Here is a 25,286-nt window from a genome sequence, read left to right as displayed (position 1 = left end):
GCAGCGAGCGCCGCCGCCGCCGCCGCCACTCTCCAGGAGATCTCGAGGTTGAGTTTTTGTGTTAGTGTGTGAATGGCAAGAGGGAAGAACGGGCGGGGTGGTTAAATTAGTCGTAGTAGTAGTAGTAGTAGTAGTAGTAGTAGTAGTAGTAGTAGAAGTAATGGTGGTAGCAGTAGACATAAAAGTAGAAATGAATTGCTTGTGTAAAATTCACCTGATGGATTTTTTTTACCGAGGTCAAAACATGTGGTATTCATCAGAGACCGGATTTCATATATCCTAAGTGATAGGAAACAACGATGTTCTAGTGCAAAAACACTTCATTAATCAGACGTCGCTTCATGTGGATCTAACGTTCCTTTCCTCTTGTTGCAGACGAGGCGCGACAATCAGGGGCCCGCGTCCTGGTCCACTGTCAGGCCGGCGTGTCTCGCTCCCCCACCATCGTCATCGCCTACTTGATGAAACACACGCGCATGACCATGGTGGACTCCTACAAGTACGTCAAGGCTCGCAGGCTCATCATCTCTCCGAACCTCAACTTCATGGGCCAGCTGGTGGAGTGGGAGACGGCCCTGCAGGCCAACAAAACGGAGGCAGACTGCAAGCCGTGCCATCAATGCCAATGGCAGCGGCAGGAGGTGAAGAAGGTCCCCAACGCGTGCCATGTATGACAGTCGCCAACGGGAAGCGGCTCCGCGGGGTCAGACTGGGGCAGCTTGAGTCACGGGGACGGGGAGGCGCCCGGCGGAGCGGCGTCTGGCGGGAGGCTGGATGGCTGTGGCTGCTGGATCATTCCTGAGGGAGGAGATGCTCTCCTCACCCCTCCCCAGGTGCCCCCCTGTGCCGCCGCTACCCAGCATCTCACCTCCCTCGCCCAGCAGCTCCACAGCAGCCTCCACTCGCACCCGCTCACCAGGCTCCTCCTGGATGACCTGGACGTCGATCTGGAGGGCGAGCAAAGCCTCCCGGCGGGGGAGGTGGGCCTCGCCGCTGCGCCGCGAGACCTGCACAGCCAGGGCGTCATGTGCAACTCCGGTGACGTGAGACTCCAAGGCGCGAAGAGATGCGAATTCGGAGAGACCCGGTTTGAGGACGCTTCGGGAGAGACGGAAGGCGCCAACCTGGCCAAGAGGATGCGCACCGAGCAGGCAGTCCTGAGTCTGTAGAACCTGGTGAACATGGACGACAGGAGACAGCGGGTCCGTGTGTGTGTGTGTGTGTGTGAGTGTGTGTGTGTGTATGTGTGTGTGTGCGCGCGCGCCACTCGGAGGCCTCACTGACTGGCTCGAGCAGGTTGTCGGCGAAGTCAAGCGTCTGGTTCCCTAGACAAGTTCGGAGCATCACAAACACAAAGAAAAGCAAGAACCTCTCATCTCTTGGACTTCCAACACGCAACACTTACTCTTCATGTTCCCCACATTGTTGTTACGAACGTGTAGGAAATGAATGTTTTTATCACTGAAGGTTGTGAATAACAGTCAAAACAAAGTTTCCATCTTCCCTCTTCATCAAAAAGTGTCACGTGTATTTGTTCCATTATAGCATAAGAGAAACTGTTCAGGAACACGTAACGTTGGTCTCAGGAGCGACTCGGTGAATGGATGAACGTTTGTCATGGGGAGCGGCAGCGCACGGAGGCGAAACTCTCTCCCTCAGGGCGGGCAGCTGTTCCTGACGCGGCAGTTCTGACAGCGCAGTATTAGTACATTAACAAAAAATTAAAAAAGAAAAAAAAGTAAAATAAAACCTTGCCTTAACTAGCTTGTTGGACTCTTAGCGATTCAAGTTACTCGACTACTACTAGTTGTTTGTAACCCTGTTTGTCTTAGGTGACAATTCTGCATTGCCTTATCGAGAGCCTTCTTCTCATAGTTTCCGACAAAGTTACGATGTGATAGTCTCCCTGAGCCTGGTAGCTTTGGGTGGTGATGCCCCGGGCCAGTTCCTCGCCCCCTCCCTCCCTCCTGGGCGCCAGCATCGTGGTGGCTGCAGCTCGTCCCACTGACACTCAGCATCCTCAGATGACAGGAGAGGGAGCCGTCAGCACCGTCAGCGCACCCTCGCCCTCGCCAGGGTCTTGAGGTGCGAGGCAGGAGGACAAGGGCCGTTCTCGCAGCTCGGAACTTGCCGGCAGCCAGGTGAAGCAAGGCGGATCAGGGGATAGTTTATTTGTGACAGTAAACTATTGCCCTCTGGATGCGTTATTGCTGTCTCTCCCCGAAGACACGCGTGGCACCACCGAGAAGACGCTCACCCTTGTTCTGCCCGGTGAGGAAAGACTCGGACGAGGAGGGGCGTCACCAAAGGATTAGTGGTCTCCACCGTCACCACGCCTCGGGAAACAGCAGCAGCAGCAGCAGCACTAACAGGAGCAGCAGCGGCGGCAACGAGGATTAGGGCGGGCGGGGTCTTGTACTTACGATGCCTTTACTTATTCAGGACGATTTGTAAGGGATCCAATGTATTTACCATAGTGTGAGTGAGTGTGTCCCGAGCAGCAGCAGCAGTCAGTGGGTGGAGTGTCCCGAAACATTTTGTTATGTACCAGTAGCGTGTAGGACGAGTTGTGGACGGCCCGACGAGGCCGCCCTCCCCAGGTCCCCACACACTCATGAAGCAGACACTAGGCCCCCCCACCCCCAGCCCCCCTCTCTCTCTCTCTCTCTCTCTCTCTCTCTCTCTCTCTCTCTCTCTCTCGGCAGACCGTTCTTCTGTAGAGACCTGTATGCCTTGTTGATCTATAAAGTCTGTCTCTTTAAATATATATATATATATATATATATATATATATATATATATATATATATATATATATATATATATATATATATATATATATATATATACACACCATCTTGGAATTGAAAATTCTTATTTATGATACTTAGAAAGATTTAGTACAAATGATAAATATTTACATTAGTTTTTAGTCTGCAGTAAATACATTTTTAACGTTATACTGTGCCACTCGAATTATCTTTTAAACCCCTAGAAGCGAGGCCGAGGAGAGTGTCTGTCTGTCTGTCTGTCTGTCTGTCTGTCGGGTGGGCCGCCCGGCTGCCCGAGGAGAGGGTCGGCGTTTTATTAGATGAAAACGAAAAAAAATTCTAGTCTTGTATAATTAGGATTACTTATTTTTTATCCAGTCGATTATATTTATTACACATGATTTCATTCGAATCATGATTATTTATTAAATAGGACATATTACAGATTAAGCTTTATATATCTACCCCATTAGTGAAGGAAAGTAAACAAAATAAATGTTCATACACAAACATTACTTTCTTTTCCCCTAAATGTGGAGCTGCGGGGCGAGGTGCAAGGACCATTATTATTACTGTTATTATGATTATAGTAATTATTGGTGGTAGTAGTAGTAGTAGTAGTAGTAGTAGCAACAACAGCAGGAACTGTCCTATAGTCTGACTCAGCTATGAAGTCTGTTTGTAGCAGACATATGAGGGAGAGAGTGATGTAGTGGGGGTGATTTTTTTTATTTTTTTATTTTTTCAACAAAGCTCAAGGGCACAAAAAAGTAAACAATAATAAAAAAAAATTAAAAAAAAGCCCGCTACTCGCTGCTCACAAAAAGAATCTAAAGAGGTGGCCGAAAGAGAGGTCAATTTCGGGAGGAGAGGTGTCCTGATAACCTTCTCTTGAAAGAGTTCAAGTCGTCGGCAGCGCTGTGAAGAGGTCCGGGCCCTTCCCAAACTGACTTCATATTTGTGTCGGACTTTATACAACAGCCGCAGCAGTAGTGGCAGCATATTGTTATTCCGTACTGTAAATTAAAAGCAAACCAGAACTAAAAGAAAAAATAGTGTGGTACTTGTAAGTAGTAGTAGTAGTAAGAAATTGAAATATCACTCACCCCGAAATTGACCTCTCTTGGCCACTCTTTTAAGCTCTTTTTCTAGGGGCAGTGATTAACGGCCTGTTTTCCTCAGTATTATTATTATTTTTATTTCATTTTTTTTTGCCCTTGAGCTGTTTCCTTTACTGTAGACAAAAGAAAAAGAAAGAAGAACAATATTGGTATAATGAAATAACAACAAGGTCATGGTAATTTGGGGGAATTCTCCGAGTGCCAGGTTCCAGTTGTTGAAGATGCGTGCACGACACGGAGGGCAGGTGAGTAAGGCCGGGTTCCCACTATTCCGTTTTCAGTCGACCATCAGTGACGTCATCAGCGGAACCCGGGGCCTCACGCGGAGCCCCGTCCAGAGATGAACTCAAGTTAACTTTTGAGTCCGGGGTAGGGGCGGTGGTGCCAGTCCAGTGATGTTGAATTTTCTATATATCATGAAAATATGAAGTGGAAGTACTTGGATACTAAATAACATATACAAGAGGTCGTTGTGGTCGATGCGGTACATGTTTGTAAACAAATGGCGTGCGATGGACTGACGGAGTGCATCATCCGTGCTGCGCGACCGCTGTTTTGGTGACGTCATTTTTGTCGACGGAAACATGAAAACGGAATAGTGGGAACTCGGCCGTAGTGGGGAAGCGAAGATGACAGGTAAGACGAGTCATTTAAAAAAAAAAAAAAAAAATACACGGTCCTTCAAAACCGTACTACCAACAACATCTTGCTCTGAAACATAGGAAATTAAACAACAGATCAAAAAACACACACAAAAAAAATGTATATACCACGTTGTCCGGAAACGTAAACTTATTGAAAAGTATCTTACAATTTATTCGTCGAGTCGGCGGGTGTGTAGAGCTGCAGCATTTGTAAGATCACTAACACTTGTTCGTGGGATCTGCCAGAATATCACTCCTGGCTTAGTCCACAGAAATAGTCTGTTTCGAAAAGTTATTACAAGTGGCCACGTCTCCTTTTTTTGTCACTTGATTTTGATAATCTATGTGGCAGCCAATCACCGCGCAGAACCCGTCAATTTGCTTCCGCCTTGGCCGCTGGCGTCGCGCCTCTGTGCTTTACTCTTAGTTTTCTAATACTATCTGGAATACTACAAGATCTACCTGTGTTTTCTTGAAATCATTGCCATCCTTGAGTCATTATCTTTAACATTCATTCTATTGAACAAGACGACACATTATTCTTTCTCGTAGATATCATGTGATAGAAGAAGACATTTTTTATACGATAAAAAGTTTATATTTCTATCTATATTCAAGTTAAGTGTACTTATGACTATTTTTTTTTTGTCTCATCATAATTCTTGAAAATTTAGGCACTATACATGTTCAATGGTGAAATTGCGTTGTTAATATGTCATGGTGATACTGAGGTGTATTTTTTTTTCATGCATCCAACAGCACTGAGCGCATAGCGAGCTTCCTGGGCCAAGCAAACTTATCTTTTCCACTTAGCTGCCACTTGGCCAGTCATAATTGAAGAACATGTGGTCGTGCCGGTAATATCCTGCTGAAACAGACTTTAGTAAATTGCCGAACTGTCTCTCAACTAATTATCTGCTCTGTCTTCTATGTCAAAGTTTAGAAAGTGCTGAATAAAGGCGGAGTACTACATATTCATGAAGTAAAAAGCAAGGGAAACTGGTCAGATGGTCATTGAGTAAATATCTCGTTTTCTTCGTCGAGTTCGCCTTTCTCCGCAAGAGAGCGTGAGGGTCGCGGACTCACACCCTGCCCAGTGCCCTCAGCTGGCATCATACTTCCTCTTGAGCACTACGCACGGGCAGCCATACACAGGCAGTTCTGTGAACCTTTCCCCCCCGGATAATCATCCCCTTGGATAGTGACGTGAGGCTGCTTGACTGACCAAAGCGGTGGCTTCCTGTGCGGCAGACCAGGTGATGGCACGCTGTTGCTGTGTAGAGTCCTTCATTGGATTTCAAGTCGGTGAATCGTGAAACGACCGTCTCATGAATAAGGTAATTGTGCAGCCTGAATGGGCTGAGCACCACGCAGCTCACTTTGTTTAGACGTATTTCATTGGCCGTTTTGGTCAATTTTTACTTGCGGACCAACGGCGATTTCGTTTTCCAGCTTGTTATTGATTCCATGTTAGTAGAACAAATACCTATTATAGTCGTTCCAGGAGAATTTGGCGGCTGCGGCTGCGGGGTCAGCTAAGCCCCGCATCTGCCACACACTCAATACTTTTCGCTTCCTCTCATATGTTAGATATTTACTACCTTTAAATGAATTTAATTAAATAATTGAATAATCTAATTAGGTCATATAGTGTTCAGATTGTTTCGTTTTTGGGATAATAACAAATATTTTGTAACACTATATGACCTAATTAGATTATTCAATTATTTAATTAAATTCATTTAAAGGTAGTAAATATCTAACATATGAGAGATAGAGGGAGGTGTTGAGTGTGTGTGGCAGACCGCGGGGCGGTGCTGACCTTGGCTGACCCCCCAGCCGCCACCTCCCGCCCGCCAGATTCTCGTGGAAATGCTATAGTAATATATACTGCTAATGAGTCTTACAGGTACTCTTCTAAGTATACGTACCACCTCGCCCGTGACCTTGACTCCGTTAAAGCAGAACATGGGAATGATGTTTTTATTTTGCGGGGATGTTACCACCGCGAACATATAATGGCCCGGGTTGAGCGGCCTGGTATGCTGGACAGTACTTGCCACACTGTCACAGTACTTGTCTTGCTACCTCTTTATTTATCTTGAGAGGAAAAAAAGTTGGCCTGCAGCCTCAACACGAACTCGATGAGACAACCAAGTCCAAGTCCCCATTGGAGGAGGGACTTGGAGTGAGGGCTTCATCACAGCCAGACGAAGTCTCCGCAGCCCCCCACCCCCTTAGCTCAAGCCGCTGCCTCGTCTGGTTCAGTGCGTGTGACACCTTCCTCCACAAGAATTATATATAGTATTGTTCTAGTGTTTGCCCATACTCACCCCTCGCAACCAAAATTGGCTAGGGGGCCTTTGTGACTGCGGGGAATGCGGCGGTACACATGAAATGCGTCGCAAATACATAGTTTTTGAGTTATGGGGAGTTGAAAAATACCCTAGATGTATGGAAATTCCCTACATTTACCTAGATGTAGGGAACTTCCATACATTCTGGGATTTTTTACCACGTACGGAAACCACGCAATTTTACTGTCTCCATACCAAAGGGGGATCGAGGGGGGCGAAGCGCCCCCCCCGTTACAGTATTAAGGTAATAATGAAGCATCTAAATGGTAAGTAATTCCCGTCATAAGAATCCTGCAGCCGTCATATACGACTATGTATTCACTTACTGGTAGCACGTACGAACGCGTGAAGCAGGTTCGGTAGCACGTACGAACGCGTGAAGCAGGTTCGAACGCATGACTGGCGCCACTATAAAAATTGCCTGCGTCATGACGGGCTTGGCCCGACCACCAGGCCCCTGAAGAAAGCTTACCGGCGCTGCATGCCGAGATGTAAAAAAAAAAAAAGGGGGGGGGGCAGGGGGGGCACAGCCCCCCCTGGTTAGCAGGGGGATCGAGAGGTTAGGCTATGTAAAGTTCGGTTAGAGTAGTTTAAATAGGCTCCCCCTCAAAAATAAAAAAAAACGATTTTCCGGCGCATAATACATGTGGGGGGTTAGCTGGGGGGTCGAGAGGTTAGGTTACGTAAAGTTCGGTTAGAGTAGTAAATAAAATAGCCTCAATAGTGTAAATATGCTCCCCACCTAAAAGAACCGATGTCTGCCTTTTCCTTTACTTATATATACTTGCACCTTCATATTGAGGGACATATGTATTTCGTTCCTTGAGACATGTAATTTATTTTAAGTGTTACGCAAGGTGAGGTGAGGTGAGGCTTAGAGTTTTGCGGACAATCATTTCATACCATCATAAGGAAAGTTTTATTCTCATTTTTCCCCACACTGTTAAATTATGCTCATGTAAAAGGCGGAAACATAATTCTTACAAATATTATCGAAGTATATTGAGAAGAATATGCGTGTATTCCCTTGAGCTAACAAAATGAAACGGCAAGAAAAGGAAATGGTGAAAGGGGCTTAGGGGGGGAGGGGGGACGAAATCTTGAGTATTGCCGCACCAGAGACTCTTGGCCTTGAGTGACACAGCAGCGTGTTACTACCTCACGATGGCATGCGGGGAGCCTGCTAGTGATTCATCGCCTTGATTGCCGCCGCCTCCGTCTCGAGAAAATGATGAGGGAGGCAGCCACTCGCCACGAGGTAGTCACTCCACGCCACGCCTCTGTTCACCCCTTAGAATAATATTAGTAAAGTCCAAATTATCAAAGTCATAGAAGATACAGCAGCCGTCAGTCCACCATTAAAGATAATGATAAGCACCCGCAAGAAGTATGATGAACGTAGTTCATCGTTTTCATATTTGGCGCGTCTTATTTCAGTTTCATTACGATTAACAATAATGAAAATATGATATCTCTTGAGTGGAGGAAATCATTTGAATGCCCACGTAAATCATGGCTGAGGCAAGGTGATCGATCCTTGGGGTAGCTTAGGATGAAAGGGGAGGATGCCCTGAGCCTCACTCGGAGGTGCCGCCGTGGGTGGAGGCGGCGGGTGAGTGAAGCTCCGTTACTTATCGTGATGCCTTGCCACCCAACCTAACTTTGGTATCACAAACTAAGCCATTTTGACTTCAGGTAGTAAATTTTGGGGAGTTGGCAAGTAGACACCTGCCGAAATAGGCGTAAGCCACTCCTTGTGAGACACATGCCGGAGGGGAGGGGTGCTGCAAGCTTATAAAAAACCCTTCCGCGTCCTCGCTTCCCATTTCTCTGTTGTCTCATCAACGCCACAGAGTAGTTCAGCAGTCTCTCTAAAGGCAAATTCTCTTACTTTCCACACCACACTACATACACGCAACACACACACACACTATTTCCTAAAAAAAATATTTAAATTTATTATCACAGTTAATAATAACCCAGCCTCGGAGTCATCTGGAGAGCGGACCATAAATATCCCCAGGTTGGACTCCACTTCTGATGTCGACAGAAAGTATCTTAATAGTTCTTCCAACTTTCTCATCAACTTCAGTAACATTCGCTGTATATTTCTCACCTAACTCTACCAACTTTGTAAAATTCATTGACTATCTAAATTCCAAAGTGGAGTAGATCTTGACTCACTCTCCCTTCGCTGAAACCTCCATCCCCGGAGATTTCAGTGTTCACCACCAGCTTTGGCTTTCATTCTTAACACATACCAGCCTGGTGAACAAGCCTACAACTTTGCTGTCCTCATTGATCAAGAGCAGTTGGTTCAGCACCCTACATGTATCCCTGGCTACCATAGACTCGCTTAACTAGACCTTTTTCTAACCTCTAATCCTTCAGCTTATTGTCAAACTGTTGTCTTAACTGGGCTCCTCTGATCACAAACTTGTTTCTGTATTCTTTCCAATCTTATCGCTCCTGTACAGCCTCTGGGCCCACCGAAGAGACTGTGGTTCTGGCATTATGCTTCAGCTCGGCGGGACGACCTGAGGATTTACTCCTCCGATTTTCCGTGGAATGATTCCTGCTTCCAGGGCAGAGACCCCTCTGTGTGTGCCCAGCGCATTGCAGAGGTGATTGTCTATGGGATAGAGGCGCACATTCCATGTTCTTCCTCTACTACTCATGCTTTTTTAGCAGGAGAGAGGTTTAGCATGAGCCTTGGTTCAATTACGCTTGTTTTCGTAGTGGAGTGCAGGTACTCCTTGTGAGTTGGCAAGAACAACAGACTAATGCAAAGTGTGGCACCACTTCATGGTCAAGCCCCCCTGCCCCTGGCCACTTGGTCAAAAATTACTTTTCAAATGACTGACAAACACATCATCCATAGGTCTGAGCCTCAGACACAGGTGAGGGGCAAACCCATCATTGGTACATTAAAGGATCAATTTCTTTTTTAACTTTTCTAAGAGAGACTTTTACATTAAAAAGCTTCATAATTACTTTTAAATTTTATTGTATTAACATTGTTATAATTACATCATAACAGTAATATAATAATATAAAATGGCAATGGAATCTCCAACTTTCCTCCTTGTTGGAGGACGTTAACAATGGCTCAGCCATCCTGACTTAAATGTTTCTTACGATTCAACTTAGGAACAATAACATCTTCTGACTTTGAGAAAGACTGTTGTGACCTTGGAGTATTTCCAACATTCTCTGTGCAGTCACACCAGGGAGTGACCTCCTTGTCACACTCCAGCACGACATTCAGCAGAGTGAAGGGAGCACCGTCAATGGTCATCTGAAACAAACAAAAATGTTATTAAATTGAGAAAAGTCAGGGTGCCTCGATTAATGATCTGAGCTCATCAACAAAAAATAAGGAGAATCGCCTTTATTCAAACCAGAAATAATAATTGGACTGCTGTTACTATGCATTAGAGAAAGTTTGCTGTGGAAGGCTTGATTATTACAAAATATGAATGAGACCTTTTAAAAGTGACTGACTCGGATTAATCCATTTGATTTGCCTGCAGACTTCAATCCTATAATTCCTTCCCCTTCTGTCTCTCTCCAGCATATGACCACAGATATTGCGCCGACTAAACGAAGCCTTCCAACTTTGTCTTTGAGTATAAACACTAATTAATAGCCATGATCAGTTATGTTACGAATTCTCTCAATTTCAGTCTGTACAACACTACACAACACTGGTCATTCGCTGAGTGGAAGATTTCAGGCTTCTTGTACCTCACACAATTTATGCATTTCTTCTCAACCATGGCACACTCCTTAGATTTATGATCGTCAGCGCATTTGAAACATTTTGGGCCTTCTCCATTGGTCTTGTCAGTACAGTTGGCTTCAAGATGGCCATATCTCTGACAATGGTAACATATAATTGCATGGTACCTGTCTCTCACTGTGTATATTCCCCATTCTAATTTCAACTTTGTCATAATTCTTGTAAATCAGCTCTTTCAATTTCATCTTGAACCACAGATATTTATTTAGATAATTCTTGCTTGAATTCATCCAATTTCTCCACAATTTTGGTAGCCAGAGATGCTTTATGGAGGCATGGGGCGCAAATCCAATTAATTTTAGGTATATTATCCTGCTTAATTCCAGATAGGCGGTGGCTGAGTGGTTAGCATGATGGCCCCGTGTTCAGGAGCTCCAGGAGGGACACGGGTTCAAATCCTGGCCGCCGCACAGATGAGGTTTTTCAGTAACCGCCTAGTGGCCTAAGACTACCCACATGCTGGCCTGAAGACCACCCATCAACCAGGGCTCTAGATAACCTCTCCAAGGAGAGGCTCAAAGATGAGTTCCAGGGGGCAGCATGAGCCAACACAAGATGGCGCCACTATAAACATTCACCTGCGCCAGAACGGGCTGGGCCGACCATCAGGCCCCACCAGGAAGAAGCCCACCGGAGAAATAGGTTGTGACGTAAAAAACCCCATTTAGGACACAAACAGCATCCAGTCCACTTCTTGCCTGTGAAATCCTCACAAATGTAACAAATCCCTCACGCCCTTGGCCCTGCCAGCCATGTCAACAAAGCACTTAGCACGTGGAGCAAGACGCAACACATCCAATCACAACCATGACCACTCACTCACCTCACTGCTATACCAAGTCCAGCAGCGAGGTGTCTCTGGAACCAGGAACCCACAATCCTCAGCCTTCTAGACTTTGCAAAGTTTAGAAGGCAAGAACTGTTCATAATTCTGGTGCCAGAACAATGGGAACCAACAAACAACTCTTAGGCTACTGTCACACATTCACGATCTTGACTCCCAACACCTCCCGATGTTAGAAAATGTTGCCATCTACAGTGGTTGCCATGCCTCTTCCCGACTACCTCCAAGTTATCCCGGGGATTGTTTGTGGCATCGCCATCGCGTCAGGCCACACGCCAACGTTTTAGGAAATTTCAAAACGATTGGCGCCCTCCCCGACATCTGTCATACATCGGCAATAAACTACAACCATTGGATGTTCATCTCAACAATGTCGTTTTGACATAGGCAATGGTCACCATTCAAGGAGATCTATTTACAATGGTCGTAACGTACGTCTAGCAGTGCGACATTTTCTAACGTCAGGAGGCATCAGGAGTCAAGATCGTGAATGCATTACACTAGCCAGTAACTGCATTTCAGTCACCCAAGACAATGAGTGTGTCATGCAGGGGGCACTGGTTGACTATACAGTAGTCAAACATGGCATAGAATATTTCTTTCTCCTTAAGCTCACACATCTTGGTAAGGGGATACACTGCAATCAGAAATATGAATCCCAAGGTATACTTCAACCTTTCCATTTCTTTGGAAGAGCTAAAGTCTCAGGGCTGAACTCCTATACTGGCTCACCTCATCAACTCCAGCAGCAGACATCTATATTCCTCAATGTCCCCCAAAAAAGCACTCTTTGACCTACCATAATATCAAGTGGACATCTTAGCATCTCAGTGTCAAACAAAAACAGAAAAAATTTAATACCCTATTCTTGAGAAACGGCCGTATGCATTGTGGGAAATAAATTAGGACTCTGACCCACCTCCCTCCTACTCTGGACACTGTACTTGACTGTGGAGAGGCCAGTTTGGCGGTCACGGTGGCGCGTCACTTCCTGCTGGTTGTAACACTTAACCATGTCCCGCCGTCGCCGCCGCCGATCATGGATGTGCCTGAAGGGGGAGAGGAGTCAATCAAGGGCATCTAGAGGGGGAGGCCTCTTCACTGGGGGGGTGAGTAGGCTGTGACGTAGGCCAGGTAGTGCTAGGTAGTGTCGGGTCAGCTGTGGTCAGGAGAGGTCACGCTCTGTGTTTTGTGCATTATTTACTCCAAAATCAGTGAAAAACTTGTAAACATTAACATTATTTGTGCCTATTACCAAGATAATGCTGCCATACAAGTGCTGTGTGCCTTACTGTGAAGGAAACTTCAAAACTGGACCCAGAGTGATCGTGTTTTCCTTCCCCCAAGACAAGGAGGTGTCCGCCAAGTGGCTGCATGACACCAACGAAGCAACAAACAAATTAAGTAGCTACATGATATGTTCAGCATTGTGAGATAAGTATAGTTAGTACAGTCAGTAGGTATAAAATCCATTACGGGTGTATTACATAAAGGAAGATGAGGATTTGTCAGGCATTATAACAGCCAGTAATATTGTTTATAAAATAGCCTGTGTTACACATGTATTATATATGAATATAAATATTTATTGATGTGAATATGATGCGTTATGAGAGGAATGTGACTGTGATATGATTATGTATATGGTATGACTAATTACTGATGAATATAGTATGAACATGATGTGATTCTTTAGATATGCTATGCATAATATATGTGAAAAAAAGAATAACATGATTTTTTAAATAAACGGCAAAGCCTTGCTTCGTGGCAAGGTATACGTATTATTATACTGTGTGTGTGTGTTACACTTACATATGTATATTCCTTGAGCCATCAAGAAGCTCAGATGTCTTGACATTGTTCTTTAACATTTAAGACTTCGCTGATAAGTTTCAATTGATGTATATGTATCATTATCACTATTATGCATACTTAATGAATAAATTATTTGTTTGCAGTCAGTTATCTTTTCATTATGTATGTTAAAACAAGTAATAATACTAATAAACAAACAAACAACAGAAGGAATACAGTGAGGTTGAGGCTTCACAGCAGCCCAGGTTGACCTGACCGCTATCCCTACCCAACTGACGTCACTGAGGGAGTGAAGAGGCCTCCTGTCTAGATGGCCTTGAGTCAATATGCTAGGACTGTACATGAGGAAGAGGGTTTCACTGGGTTATTATGTGCTGTGCAGGGGAAGCATTAAACTGGGCAAAATTTGATGAGCAGCAACCTTAAATGGCTAGCTTTTGAGTCCATGTGAGTGGGTGGTGGGGTTATTTTTTATCAAGGATTCTGTGCCCTCTGACTGACTGTTACCCGTACCACAGGTAACAGTTGGTCCAATCTCAAGTCTGGACTGTTTGGGGTGGGGTCTGTAACCCCTTTTTGTATACCAAAATGGTGACAAATCAAAAAATAATAACTAAAGGTCAAAGAAATTTAAGAAATAACAAAGATACGAAAACGAGGGATGTGGGAGTGCTGATCCAAAATAACTTGTCACCTGAAAACATATCAACTATCAAATGAATAACTTACAGGATGGCAGCAACATCAAAAATAGTACTCGGCAAGAAATGTGAAGAAAATTTATGGTAATTTCATATAATGAGATCTGGACTGGAATATGCATCAGTAGTGTGACTGCCTAAAAAGAATTTGGAATAGAGAGAGCAGCAACTAAGTGGATATCAAGTCTACAGTATCTAACTAATGAAGAGAGATAACAGAACCAGAATTAAAGAGTAAACAGGAAGAGACAGTTATGAGATATAAGTTTTTAAGATTTGTTCAAGACTGACAATAAAATGACAAGGGGGCAAAATAAAAACATTAAAAAAAAACTGTGCACAATATCAAGAAATTTAGCTTTCCAAACAGAACTACTAACACAAGGAAAAACGTGGAACTAGAATTTAAGGAGTCTGACATGATTAGACTTGGAGACAAGCTAATATGAGCATGTCTTATAATGTACGCCTCACCTAGGTAAATACAGTATTATACAAAAAAGAATAATAAACAGCTGACTTGAAGATATCTTAATGGAGACTATCTTGAGCAAACAAGTAATGGTCACCTGAAGGTGTCTTTGATTCCTGAGGTGAGGTTGCCCGGGCGGAATATTTCCAATTTAGCTTCTTTGAGTCTTGCGTAGAACTCGTCATCCTCGAGGCCCCAACCCCAGTACTTGTTGCTGAGGCCGTCCACCTGCCGGAAGTGCTCCCTGGAACAAAAGCAACAGCAACTTGGTGAAGAGCACCAAGTAAACATACTTTAAAGGTCTCAAGAATTTTCTGATAATCATTGTCATTTGCTCTTTGTGTTTGCAGTAAATTAACCATTCAAACTAGAGATGCTGACTATCTGCCTATCTCCGATGCCCTCAAAGGGGAGGCCACAGCTAAGTCTAGTTTTCCCTGTTGTGACATTCCATCTCGGCACACTCAACCCCATGCCTACTAACTTATCTTACAGTACTTATCAACTCCATCAATCCATTTCATTTGGTAGTTGTTGCAGTCCTAGCACTCCCCTTCACCTTTCCAGATGGGATAACCAGCCCCTTCCTCTAGTCAGAAGGAATGGTACCAGATTGCATGCAACTTGTGGATCATTGTATCCTTCACCGTTGAACAGCTCTGCACTGGTGTTACAAATACCAGCTGCCTTTCCACCCCTCTATCTTGCCACTGTCTCTCTGACCTAGTCAAGAGAGGGTGAGCTTTCATTTATGAGTGGAACAGCAACCACCATTTGCAACTGGAAGCTGCCCATTTGGAGGGTCTGCCATATACAAGTGCTCAAAATACTCAGCCTAATGAGCCCTCTGCTCTGGCAAGCTTTCTTCTTGGGCCTGGTGGTAGTCCCAAACACGTCATGGCGCATGCAATTTTTTATAGTGACGCCAGTTATTCTTGGCTCATGCTGCCCCCCCAGAGCTCATTCTTGATTCACTTGGACAGTATCTTCAAGAGTCCAGGTTGATGGGTGGTCTTCTGGACTCGGCAGTGACTGAAAAATCCCAGGTGGTAGCGTGGGGATTCGAACCAACGTTGTCCATGGCGCCATGAATGTTAGGCCCACACATTCTCCGGCAAACTCTACACCTTGTATCAGTTGTTCATCAAGAAATAAGCAAAAAAAACTATCTTTGAAAATACGCGTCCAAAGTAAAATCTGAAAACACCAAATTATAGCTCGTCTTGGTTCACCTCGTGATACTTTTTTCCATAAACATATCCTGAGTAGTAAATGATGGGTTTTCCTGGGTGAAAAACAACTGTGGTGCCCACTATATGTGCCATTGTCCCCCAGAGTGCCTTCCCCCAATTTTATACCACCTTCCAATGTAGAAATCTTGTAAAAATAATGAAAAGAAGAAAAAAAACTTGCTGGTGGTGGACATTTGTTTCTCACCTTCTAACCAAAAGAATACCACCAATAAATGTTGGGTAATGGTATCTTGGATGCAGGTGTGGGGCAGCAACGTGGTACGGGCCCTCATCCGGGAACTGGTAAATCAGTGCTGTATTCACAGGTAGGAGATCAACGTCATGCATGGCAACATAGTCACAGTCTACACCCGACTCCAAGAAGCCCACGTTGAGCAGAGAGGCTCGGTTAAAGCGAAGGTTGTCGACCTGAAAATATTCCCTGTTAAAATTATTGAAGTCATTGCTAAAGGAAAACATTTAACCCTTAAACGACAGCCATCATTTATTTAATCAAACCCGCTGCAGTCCACACAGATGATCATTTATTTAACCCGGTAGCAGCGACAGGACAAATTTGTGGGTTTACCATGTAGCAGCGACAGGCCAAATTTGTGCCACGATTTAAACCCCCCAAAATAGATGATACATAATCTGATCACAAATGCTTTGATATATATTATGAAATGGTTTGTGTGAGGGGTGATTTTTTCTCATTTTTCTCGCTTGGGGGACCATTAAGAAACATGATCCCCGCTGCTACCGGGTTAATCAGACTCTTCCTCACCCCTAATTTGAATGTATGGCTCAAACTTTGCAGGTTCTTTGACTTGCTGAGCTGTCTACCAACATATCTGACCCTCATGGATTTGAGATGAGGTCATTAGTCCTCACTGAGCTGCCATGGAGTCCACACCCAGAACCTCTGAGGAAAACACAGGGAAACACAGTGACGCATCAGGAGTTAAGGACAGGATGGAAAGAAGATTATTCTGAGTTCAATGACAGCAGTGATGAATACATTGTGAGGAGTGACAGTAGTAGTGAGAGTGATTTATAGTGATAGCGTTACTTCACTATATGTACAGCACTCTACCCCAGCAAGTGCTTCCATCACAACAGTGCAGGGTAAGAAGGGTATGCATAAGGTGTGTGTTGCCCTGACCTAAACACCCAGCTCTGAGGAGGACTTAAAGTAAGTGAATAAAGTAGATGTAGTCTAAATTATTACAGTGTAAAAATAGTAACTAAAACCTTAGCTCATGTGAGAGAAAAGATTATATCAAACTCGGCTTGTGTGAAAAATAAGTAGGGTAGGAAGTATATTTGTGAAACAGGCACCAGACAAGCTTGTGCTAAGCCAGCTTTGCATATGAGGCATCTGGAGGTTAAGGCCGGGGCGACCTCACAAAAACCTAGTTTTGAGTAAATCGCATTCAAAGTTTAGCTATGTGTACTACACTTTACTCTTGACTTACGAAGGTATTGTTTGTATTCATTTTAATTGTATGACCTAGCTGTATATTAAGAACATTTTTTTTCCCTTTGTATTGAAAAATAAAGCAATTTTATTGCTAAATTTTTATATCCCAATTCGAAATTGGTTATGATAATTGAAATATCCATATTGTGTGGATTTTTAAAATCTATGTTGTTCACCTAAACTATGGTATGAACCATTTCATTTTAAACCAAAAAGCTGATTTTTTTTTTATGAATTGTTAAAATAATACTGCGAGGAATCCCTGAGGACAATGTTTACTTCCCAGGCTTTAACTCGGATGCCCCGCTTAGTGGGCGGTGTGGCCTGTGATTGGCGGAGCAGCGGGCAGCACAGGAGAACCAGCGCCTCATTGGTTCTCATGCTGCTGGTGATGCCGTCTCTTTACCTCCGACAACAACGACATGATAATAAAGGATTTTTGTTCGTACTTATTACTGGTACACCCTCGATTCTCTTGTTATAAGGGTTAGTATACCTTGCCCTGTTTTTGGAAATCATAGAAAATGTGTGTGCATGGTACACTTAACTAAAAATGCCAGATTTGGTGATGTCACCCCTTTACCTCCGGATGCCTTACATGTCAAAGGGGTTTTCAGTGTAATTTGTTAGTTTGGTACCAAAGAGTAACTAGCACATCAAACCCTTGATAATTCAGAAATGTTGAAGATCACTGGTCATCTAATTTTTTTCTTCTTCAACTCATGTATCAGCTTTAACAACATAACACATGATTGGTTTAAGAAAATGTCCGGTCAGATTTATTATGATTTTCTTGAACAACTTGCAAACAAGACGAAATATATAAGATTTCTCAAGCCAACCATGACTTTCTAAGACAACTCGCAGAAAAATCAGCTATGTTAACTCTTATCTTATTCAAATGAATCTGAGCATAACTGAACTAAGATAAGAGTGAGCTAGTGTTGTTTAATGTTATTTACTAATTTACTCATTCATTATATGTGTGTGTGTGCGTGTGTGTGTGTGCATACATCCATGCGTGAATGTGTGTGTGTGTGTGTGTGTGTGTGTGTGTGTGTGTGTGTGTGTGTTTAAAATAATTAGTCTTACACAACTGTGAATGTTGTTGCTACACATTTCTTCCAGTAATATATTCCATTGGTCTATTGCTCTGTCAGGAGTTCTCCCATAAACAGCCAGTGACCTTATCTATGGGTATGCGGTTCCAGGGCTCCCTGTATCTACAAAAAATGCAAATGTTCACGATAAGAAGGGTAAGTGATGTAATTTTACCCTCCAAGTGTTTGTAACTTCAAACCCCACCTACATATGTACCAAAGAACTGATAAAATCCTTAATTCATATTGATTACAGTATTCTAGCAAACTGTATACCACCATAAGAATGAAATTTTGGTTAGGGCTATTTATGACCAATTCTCAGTGAGTAAGGCTGATGTAGTGAACTAATTTTGTGAAGCAAACAAGTAAATTTTGTGTAGTTATTTACTCAGCAATTCGGTAATAATGGCAATATATCGCCACATAATGAAAACTCTCTATTGACTTACAGAACCTCATCTTAACCTAATGAATATAAAAGTGATTACACGACAAAAACTTAAGATTGCTCACTGCTTAGTAAACAGCCACACTGTAAGCCCTTTATTATTATTATTATTACTGTAAGATGGTTAAATTATGAACTGGATTATGGCGAAAATAAATCATGAACTGGCATCACTCTCTCGTCACCTCTGGGCTTTACTCGTTGGGCAGTTCAAATCACCACTCAGACAGCACACAACGTCCACCTCTCTTGCCACCTGTACTTCCAGCAATTCATCAGGTCAAGCTACGATACCTGTTTTATTTCACACCAACCCTAAGAGACCTAACAAGAATGGTGTCAACCTAACAACACCATACCATTTACAGTCGTCCATCAAATAGTGCGGTTTCCAATAGTTCGATTTTGGTTTTAAATGGACTGTCATAGAAGATCTTTTAAGGATTTTTAAATTTCTTGCTCGTCAGGAAATTTAAAAATCCTAAAAAAAATCTTCTATGAAAATCCACATAAAACCGAAACCGAACTATTGGAAACCGCACTATTTGAGGGTCGATTGTATTGTCCAGTAACACAGCGCACTAACCTATCTAAACGTATAGCATAATAATATACAATGTGTAGAGCATCTTATAATTATTAGTAATGAAATCAAAATGAGACAAGGCAGGAGGGTTGTCCATGTCAGAAAACTTAGGGTCTGATAAGCACCCGTTTAGGTCTCATGATGAGGTGGGTGAGGGTTGAGACAAGATGGTAGGCCGCAGTAAAAGTATTAATTAAACAGAGAAAATTAATCACAGAAATAGAAATAAACAGATGCTTAAATGAAACGACAAAAATAAGGTATTATAACAGAATCAGTTTCCTCCAGCTAAAGAAACTGAGAAAGAGCCGTACTTACCTGATTAATAATGAAAATGTGATGGTTTTTGTGCTGGCTGCTTAGAAAGTTATGAATGTGTGGAACAAACTCAACTAACTCTTCAAAGCGATCTCTGGAATTGAAAAAAAAAATGATTATATAACATTTGAAGTAAATCATTGCTATTTGGAATAAATAAATAAATCTTTGCAATTTGTGCTGTGTGATTATGTTCCAGTAATAGTTGGGAGTTTGATATGGGCTGAATATTCTCTCTCTTCAACCATCCACACAGCATTAGACTCTCTCTCTCTCTCTTCAACCATCCATCCAGAACAACCATCCACACAGCATTAGACTCTCTCTCTCTCTCTCTCTCTCTCTCTCTCTCTCTCTCTCTCTCTCTTCAACCATCCATCCAGAACAACCATCCACACAGCATTAGACTCTCTCTCTCTCTCTTCAACCATCCATCCAGAACAACCATCCACACAGCATTAGACTCTCTCTCTCTTCAACCATCCATCCAGAACAACCATCCACACAGCATTAGACTCTCTCTCTCTGTTTGAAACTTGGGAATGAAGGAATCATATGAAATGATAGCCTTTTTGAGTTTATCAGAAAAATAGAAATTTAGTACCTCATCAACTTTATGGATTCTCAACTTACAAGGGACTTGGTGGGTGAGCTAAGAGAAGAGTACAATTTTGGGGAGGTCGTTTTGGATTTAATCCATCCCTATGGTGCTGTCTGAACTACTAAATGTATATTACTGGGCATGAGGCTCCTGTAAAGGTACAAAATAACACTGTAACGTACCAAAGTTAAGAGAAACTTCAGGGGGGGGGGGGGGTTCATGATAGTTATACAGTAGTGAGCATCTCAAATTGTAGGGATAGCAAAAAAATTCAACATCTAGTTTCTGCAAGCAACTTATTACTGATAAACCTGTATTTTAATGTCCTGTTGCTATCCTGCCCGCTCTGTCTCCCTTATCTTTCCTACTGCACCAGGTGATGCAGCTGATGAGGTTTCAGGCCCCGCTCCACTGCTAGTGCAGCGCCATACACAGATAAAGCACAATAAAATTCTCTTACGTAATGCATTCTCTCTCTCTCTCTCTCTCGTTTCTTTCTCTTTACTGCCCCTTTCTCAGTTTCTTCCTCTTCGTCCATCTTTCTTATGAGTTTCCTTCCATCCTTTCCATCGTTATTCCATTTTCCTCCATCTCAACCCCCATTTGGCTTCACTCCGCTTTCTTTCTCCCTCCCACCGAGTTTTTGCGAGTAGGTATCAACTAAACCTTCCATTCCATTCCACTCATTCATTCCTTAATTCATTCATTTGGCGAGTTAGTTTGTATAAAAAAGAAAAAAACAGTACACGTAATGTTATGAATGAATAGCAAGGTTTGTACTCATTGCCCATCTCTCTCTCTCTCTCTCTCTCTCTCTCTCCAGTTTAGAGGGTCTCTACTCCCATCCATCACATCTGTCTTGCCCATACACAGTTATTTTGACACAAACTTAATGGCACCAAACCTAAATGGGATGAGCAGAGCCACCTTGTGCTTGTCTTTGGAGAATGACTTGTGCTGAACACCGGAGGAGAGACTGTGCTGATGCTGACTACAGTGACACGAGTCTGAAAGAAGGGTTTTTTTTTTTAAACACTAAGAAGTATTTAGGACTAAAGAAAGACTTTTAGTAGACAACCACTATCCTACATATAATTTATGATCTTTATAATTTAATGACATGGATTTATTATCTGATTTAATCCAAACACACACACACACACACATGGCACCAATACTTTTCCTAGTATATATAAATGATATGCCGGAGAAAGTAAGCAGTTACATGAGCTTGTTTGCAGACGATGCGAAATTGCTGAGACACATAAGAAAAAGTAAAGACTGAAATTCTGCAAGAGGACCTAAATAAGATTTGGGATTGGAGTAAGAAATGGGAGATGGAGTTTAATGTGAAGAAATGTCATGTAATGGAAATGGGAAAGAGTGAAGGGAGACCAAAGTGGACATATAGAATGGGAGATGGAGAAATATTAAAAGTTCAAGAAGAGAGAGATCTGGGAGTGATAATACAAGATAATCAACAGTCAGAGAGTCATGTTAATAGGATATTCGGAGATACGTATAGAATGGTAAGAAATATAGGAATAGCATTCCACTACATGGATAAAGATATGATGAAAATGATGATTACCACTATGATTAGACCAAAGATGGAATATGCGGAAATTGTGTGGTCTCCCCATAAGAAGAAACACGTGAAAAAACTAGAAAGAATACAAAGGATGGCAACGAAGATGGTTCCAGAACTGGAGGGATTGTCATATGAAGAAAGGTTAAAGGAAATGAACCTGCTAACATTGGAACAAAGAAGAGAAAGGGGAGACCTAATACTAATTTATGAAGTGTGGAATAAAATGGAAAAAGTAGACAATGAGGAGTTGCTACTAAGAGAAGTAAGAAACACCAGCAACACACAAGGACACAGTAAAAAATAGAGAAAAGGAAGATGCTTGAGACAAAAAAATATAGTTTCCCACAAAGAAACATAGAGGTTTGGAACAGACTAAGTGAAGATGTAGTATCGGCAAAGAGTGTGCACAACTTTAAGGAAAAACTGGACAAGTACAGATATGGAGACGGGACCACACAAGCATAGCTCAGGCCCTGTAAAATTACAACTGGGTAAATACACACAACTCCACCTCTCACCCAGTCAGCCAAGGTTAATGCCTCACCCAAGCTCCTTGAGTAAGGGGGATGGATTGTGTTGTGAGGTCCCAGCCATGCCAATACTGATCACTATGAGTTTTAAGCTCTTTCTGGGAGGGTACTGGCTGGTGATCATGAGTACAAAATCAGACATTGTGGTGAATTACACACATGTAAGCAAGTATGCAAGCACACACACACACCTGTTTGAGAGTTGCTGGAAGGCACAGCAATGTAAAAGAAGAACATGACAGTGAGACCAGCAGCCCAGAGGAGGCTGGATGGCCTGCGGAGACGTATCATGTTGGCAACGGCTGTCCACACCTCCCACACCAACCACACCTGAAACACATGCATATACCCCATTTTGTCCACATCCTCAGAGAGAGAGAGAGAGAGAGAGAGAGAGAGAGAGAGAATTCTTATTGTTACCTTCTAGTGCAGGGCTACTCGATTATTATGAACAAAAGTCAAGTTAGACAAGTTCAAATGTATGCAGAGGGCCAGATAAATAATGTAGCTGGATCCCAGGGTCCAGGAGTAGAAAAATATAATTAAATAACAAGGAGGTCCTGGCAACATATTCTTGTAAAGGTATATCCTTGACTGACTGTTGGGCCTACGATCAGTCAAGGAAATACACTTGCAAGAATCCATCACCAGGACCTTCATGTTATTTAATTATATTTTGCTACTCATGGAGCCTGGGGTCCAGCTACAAATCTCAGAAGGTCCAGATTCAGACAGTGGGCTGCCAGTTGAGTAGCCCTGTTCTAGTGATTACAAAGTAAATGCAGACCCCCAGCTGAGTCCCTGCTGGTCTTACCCTCACGTGCTGGGGGTGGTGAGGGGCAGTGGGGGAGAGGGAACTGTGTGTCTCAGGGGTTCTTGAGGCTCCATAGCGAACACATTTTCTCACACTCAGATCGTCATGTCTGTGGGATGAGAATATTGCAGAAGTAGAGAGATGTACAAGGTTACATAGTACACTTGTCTCAATATTTTTCATTAACTGATTTTTACAGAAAGAAAAGTTCATTAGTAAATGATTCACAATAGCATAACATGCTTAATTAAGCACCTGGAATTGAAAAAAAATGGCAGGCACTTTGTGTCTGCCATAGACGCCACGTCCTTTGTTGATATGTAATGCAAGTCTTCAAATAACTTGTTTTAGTTAATTTTTCTTAAATGTGCTGGACAGAGTGTGGTAAAAGTCTGGGACAAGTACTGAATACTGGCAATTGCCAGACCAATAAATGTCCAGGAATGGGCCGTGGCCCCCCAGACTGTAGCAATTCTCGATTCCTGGACTTTTGTGAGGGGGTAGAAGTGCAGGAACTTTGTGTAAACAAACCATTACACTATTCACAGCAGGATATTTGGAATGTCATCTCATTACTTAATCAATATTACTAATATTATTCACATGGTCGTAAGAGCAAGCGGTCGTAAGCCGCATACATCGTAACTTGAGCACTACCTGTATGTAGAATGCATAATTCGATGTCATGTAATATTTTATTACCTTACATATATATTTGCATAAGGAGCACAAATTATAAATTCTCTCTTGTTATATCTAATGTGCATCAATAATCTATTTTAGCAACAGTTGCACTCCAGAGTTTGACACTTTTTTTTGGACAGATCCTATCAGTCCAAGCAGTTACTCACTTCGGCAACGGCCAAGTACACTTTCTTCAAGCTGAAATAAAATGGTTATGTCAGATAAACTGCTGTGGTAATAAGCAGCTTTGGTTAAGACTGTTTTTAAGAATTCCTCAGCCAAAGTAAGCCAAAATGTGTCTGGATCTGGATTAATAATGCGCAGGGCACCTTTCAGGTGCATAACACGCTGATATGATATGACGCCTAACCAAGCCTACCTAAGGTAAATATTTGACAAGTCATATCATGGTCATTTTTCATTTGCACAACAAATGATGACTCAAAACACTTGAAAGAGCTTAACCCGTCCACTGCGACTAGCACGGATTTGGCTTTCACTGGTAGCCTGATAACACATAGTCACAGGTCTTTCTCTGCCTCTGTGGTGGATAGTGGAGTGTTTCCTATGAAGTATTGGTATGCTGGATATCCCCTCCTAAGGTGCGTGACTTTACATTTTCCTTCATTGAATTGTAGCAGCCACTTATTGCTCCACTCGTGTAGCTTGGTAAGGTCTTCTTGTAGGAAAGTCGCAGTCAAGGGGTTAAAACTATCAAATGGGAGAAAAATAGCACCAAAGAAACAGTAAACAGCAACAAAGGAAAGCAATACCATAAGGTCTTCTGGGTGTAATTCTGGAGTAATCATAGTACGTAGGAAATACTTAACCTTCAGTGACATACAAATAACAACAGTGAAAAAGCACTCTTACACCGGCACCATTCCTCTCTCTCTCTCTCTCTAAACACACACACACACACACACACACACGAGGAAATTGACCATAACAGCTGCACTCAAGCGATAAGATACAACACATGTAAATATATATAAAAAAAAAAGATAAAAAGTCGTCCTCTACGTACGGTCTCCCTTCTACACTGTACCTTCCCCCTATCAGCACTTCACACACTTTGGAGCATTAAGTATTAAGTAACATAAGTAGGTAAAGCCTGCTACACCCACCTCAAGACTGTCATCTGGCTGTGTCCCCTTCTCACATGGCGCGTCCTCCTCACAGCTCGCTCCAGAGACTATTTGCATGTCCCGACGCGTCTATAGCACTCTGCGAGGCGACTGTTATAGACATGGAAGCGTTTTTGTTACGGGGTTGTCTGTGCAAAAGCTCGGGTCCGCCCCTCCATGGTCCCCAGCCTGCTCTTGCTCTTGCTGTACAGGTGACCCGTTGGAGAGTCAGGCCTTCA

General features: G+C 42.9%; 2 protein-coding genes across 2 annotated transcripts in view; one reads left to right on the top strand and one right to left on the bottom strand.

Annotated features, from left to right (window-relative positions):
* Positions 1-3,281, top strand: part of LOC126982453 (dual specificity protein phosphatase 10-like) — a 39,409-nt gene extending 36,128 nt beyond the window's left edge. Inside the window, exon 5 of the mRNA XM_050834494.1 lies at positions 376-3,281. Coding sequence (XP_050690451.1) covers positions 376-674 — 299 coding nt within the window. The 3' untranslated portion in view covers positions 675-3,281. The remainder of the gene's footprint in view (positions 1-375) is intronic.
* Positions 3,282-9,882: 6,601 nt separating this feature from the next.
* On the bottom strand, positions 9,883-25,243 carry LOC126982452 (beta-1,4-galactosyltransferase 7-like). The gene is made up of 9 exons (XM_050834493.1): positions 25,048-25,243; positions 23,237-23,345; positions 22,614-22,752; positions 21,206-21,308; positions 19,701-19,794; positions 15,968-16,191; positions 14,628-14,774; positions 12,459-12,588; positions 9,883-10,191 (listed from the first exon to the last, which is right to left on the bottom strand). Exons 1-9 carry the CDS (start codon positions 25,059-25,061, stop codon positions 10,003-10,005), a joined length of 1,149 nt encoding a protein of 382 aa, XP_050690450.1. The 5' UTR covers positions 25,062-25,243; the 3' UTR covers positions 9,883-10,002.
* Between the last annotated feature and the right edge of the window lie 43 nt (positions 25,244-25,286).

The sequence above is a fragment of the Eriocheir sinensis genome, chromosome 51, assembly GCF_024679095.1.
Source record: "Eriocheir sinensis breed Jianghai 21 chromosome 51, ASM2467909v1, whole genome shotgun sequence".
NCBI classification, from domain to species: Eukaryota; Metazoa; Arthropoda; class Malacostraca; order Decapoda; family Varunidae; genus Eriocheir; species Eriocheir sinensis.
Note: the sequence above shows the minus strand (reverse complement) of the source record. Positions and strands in the feature narration are given on the sequence as shown.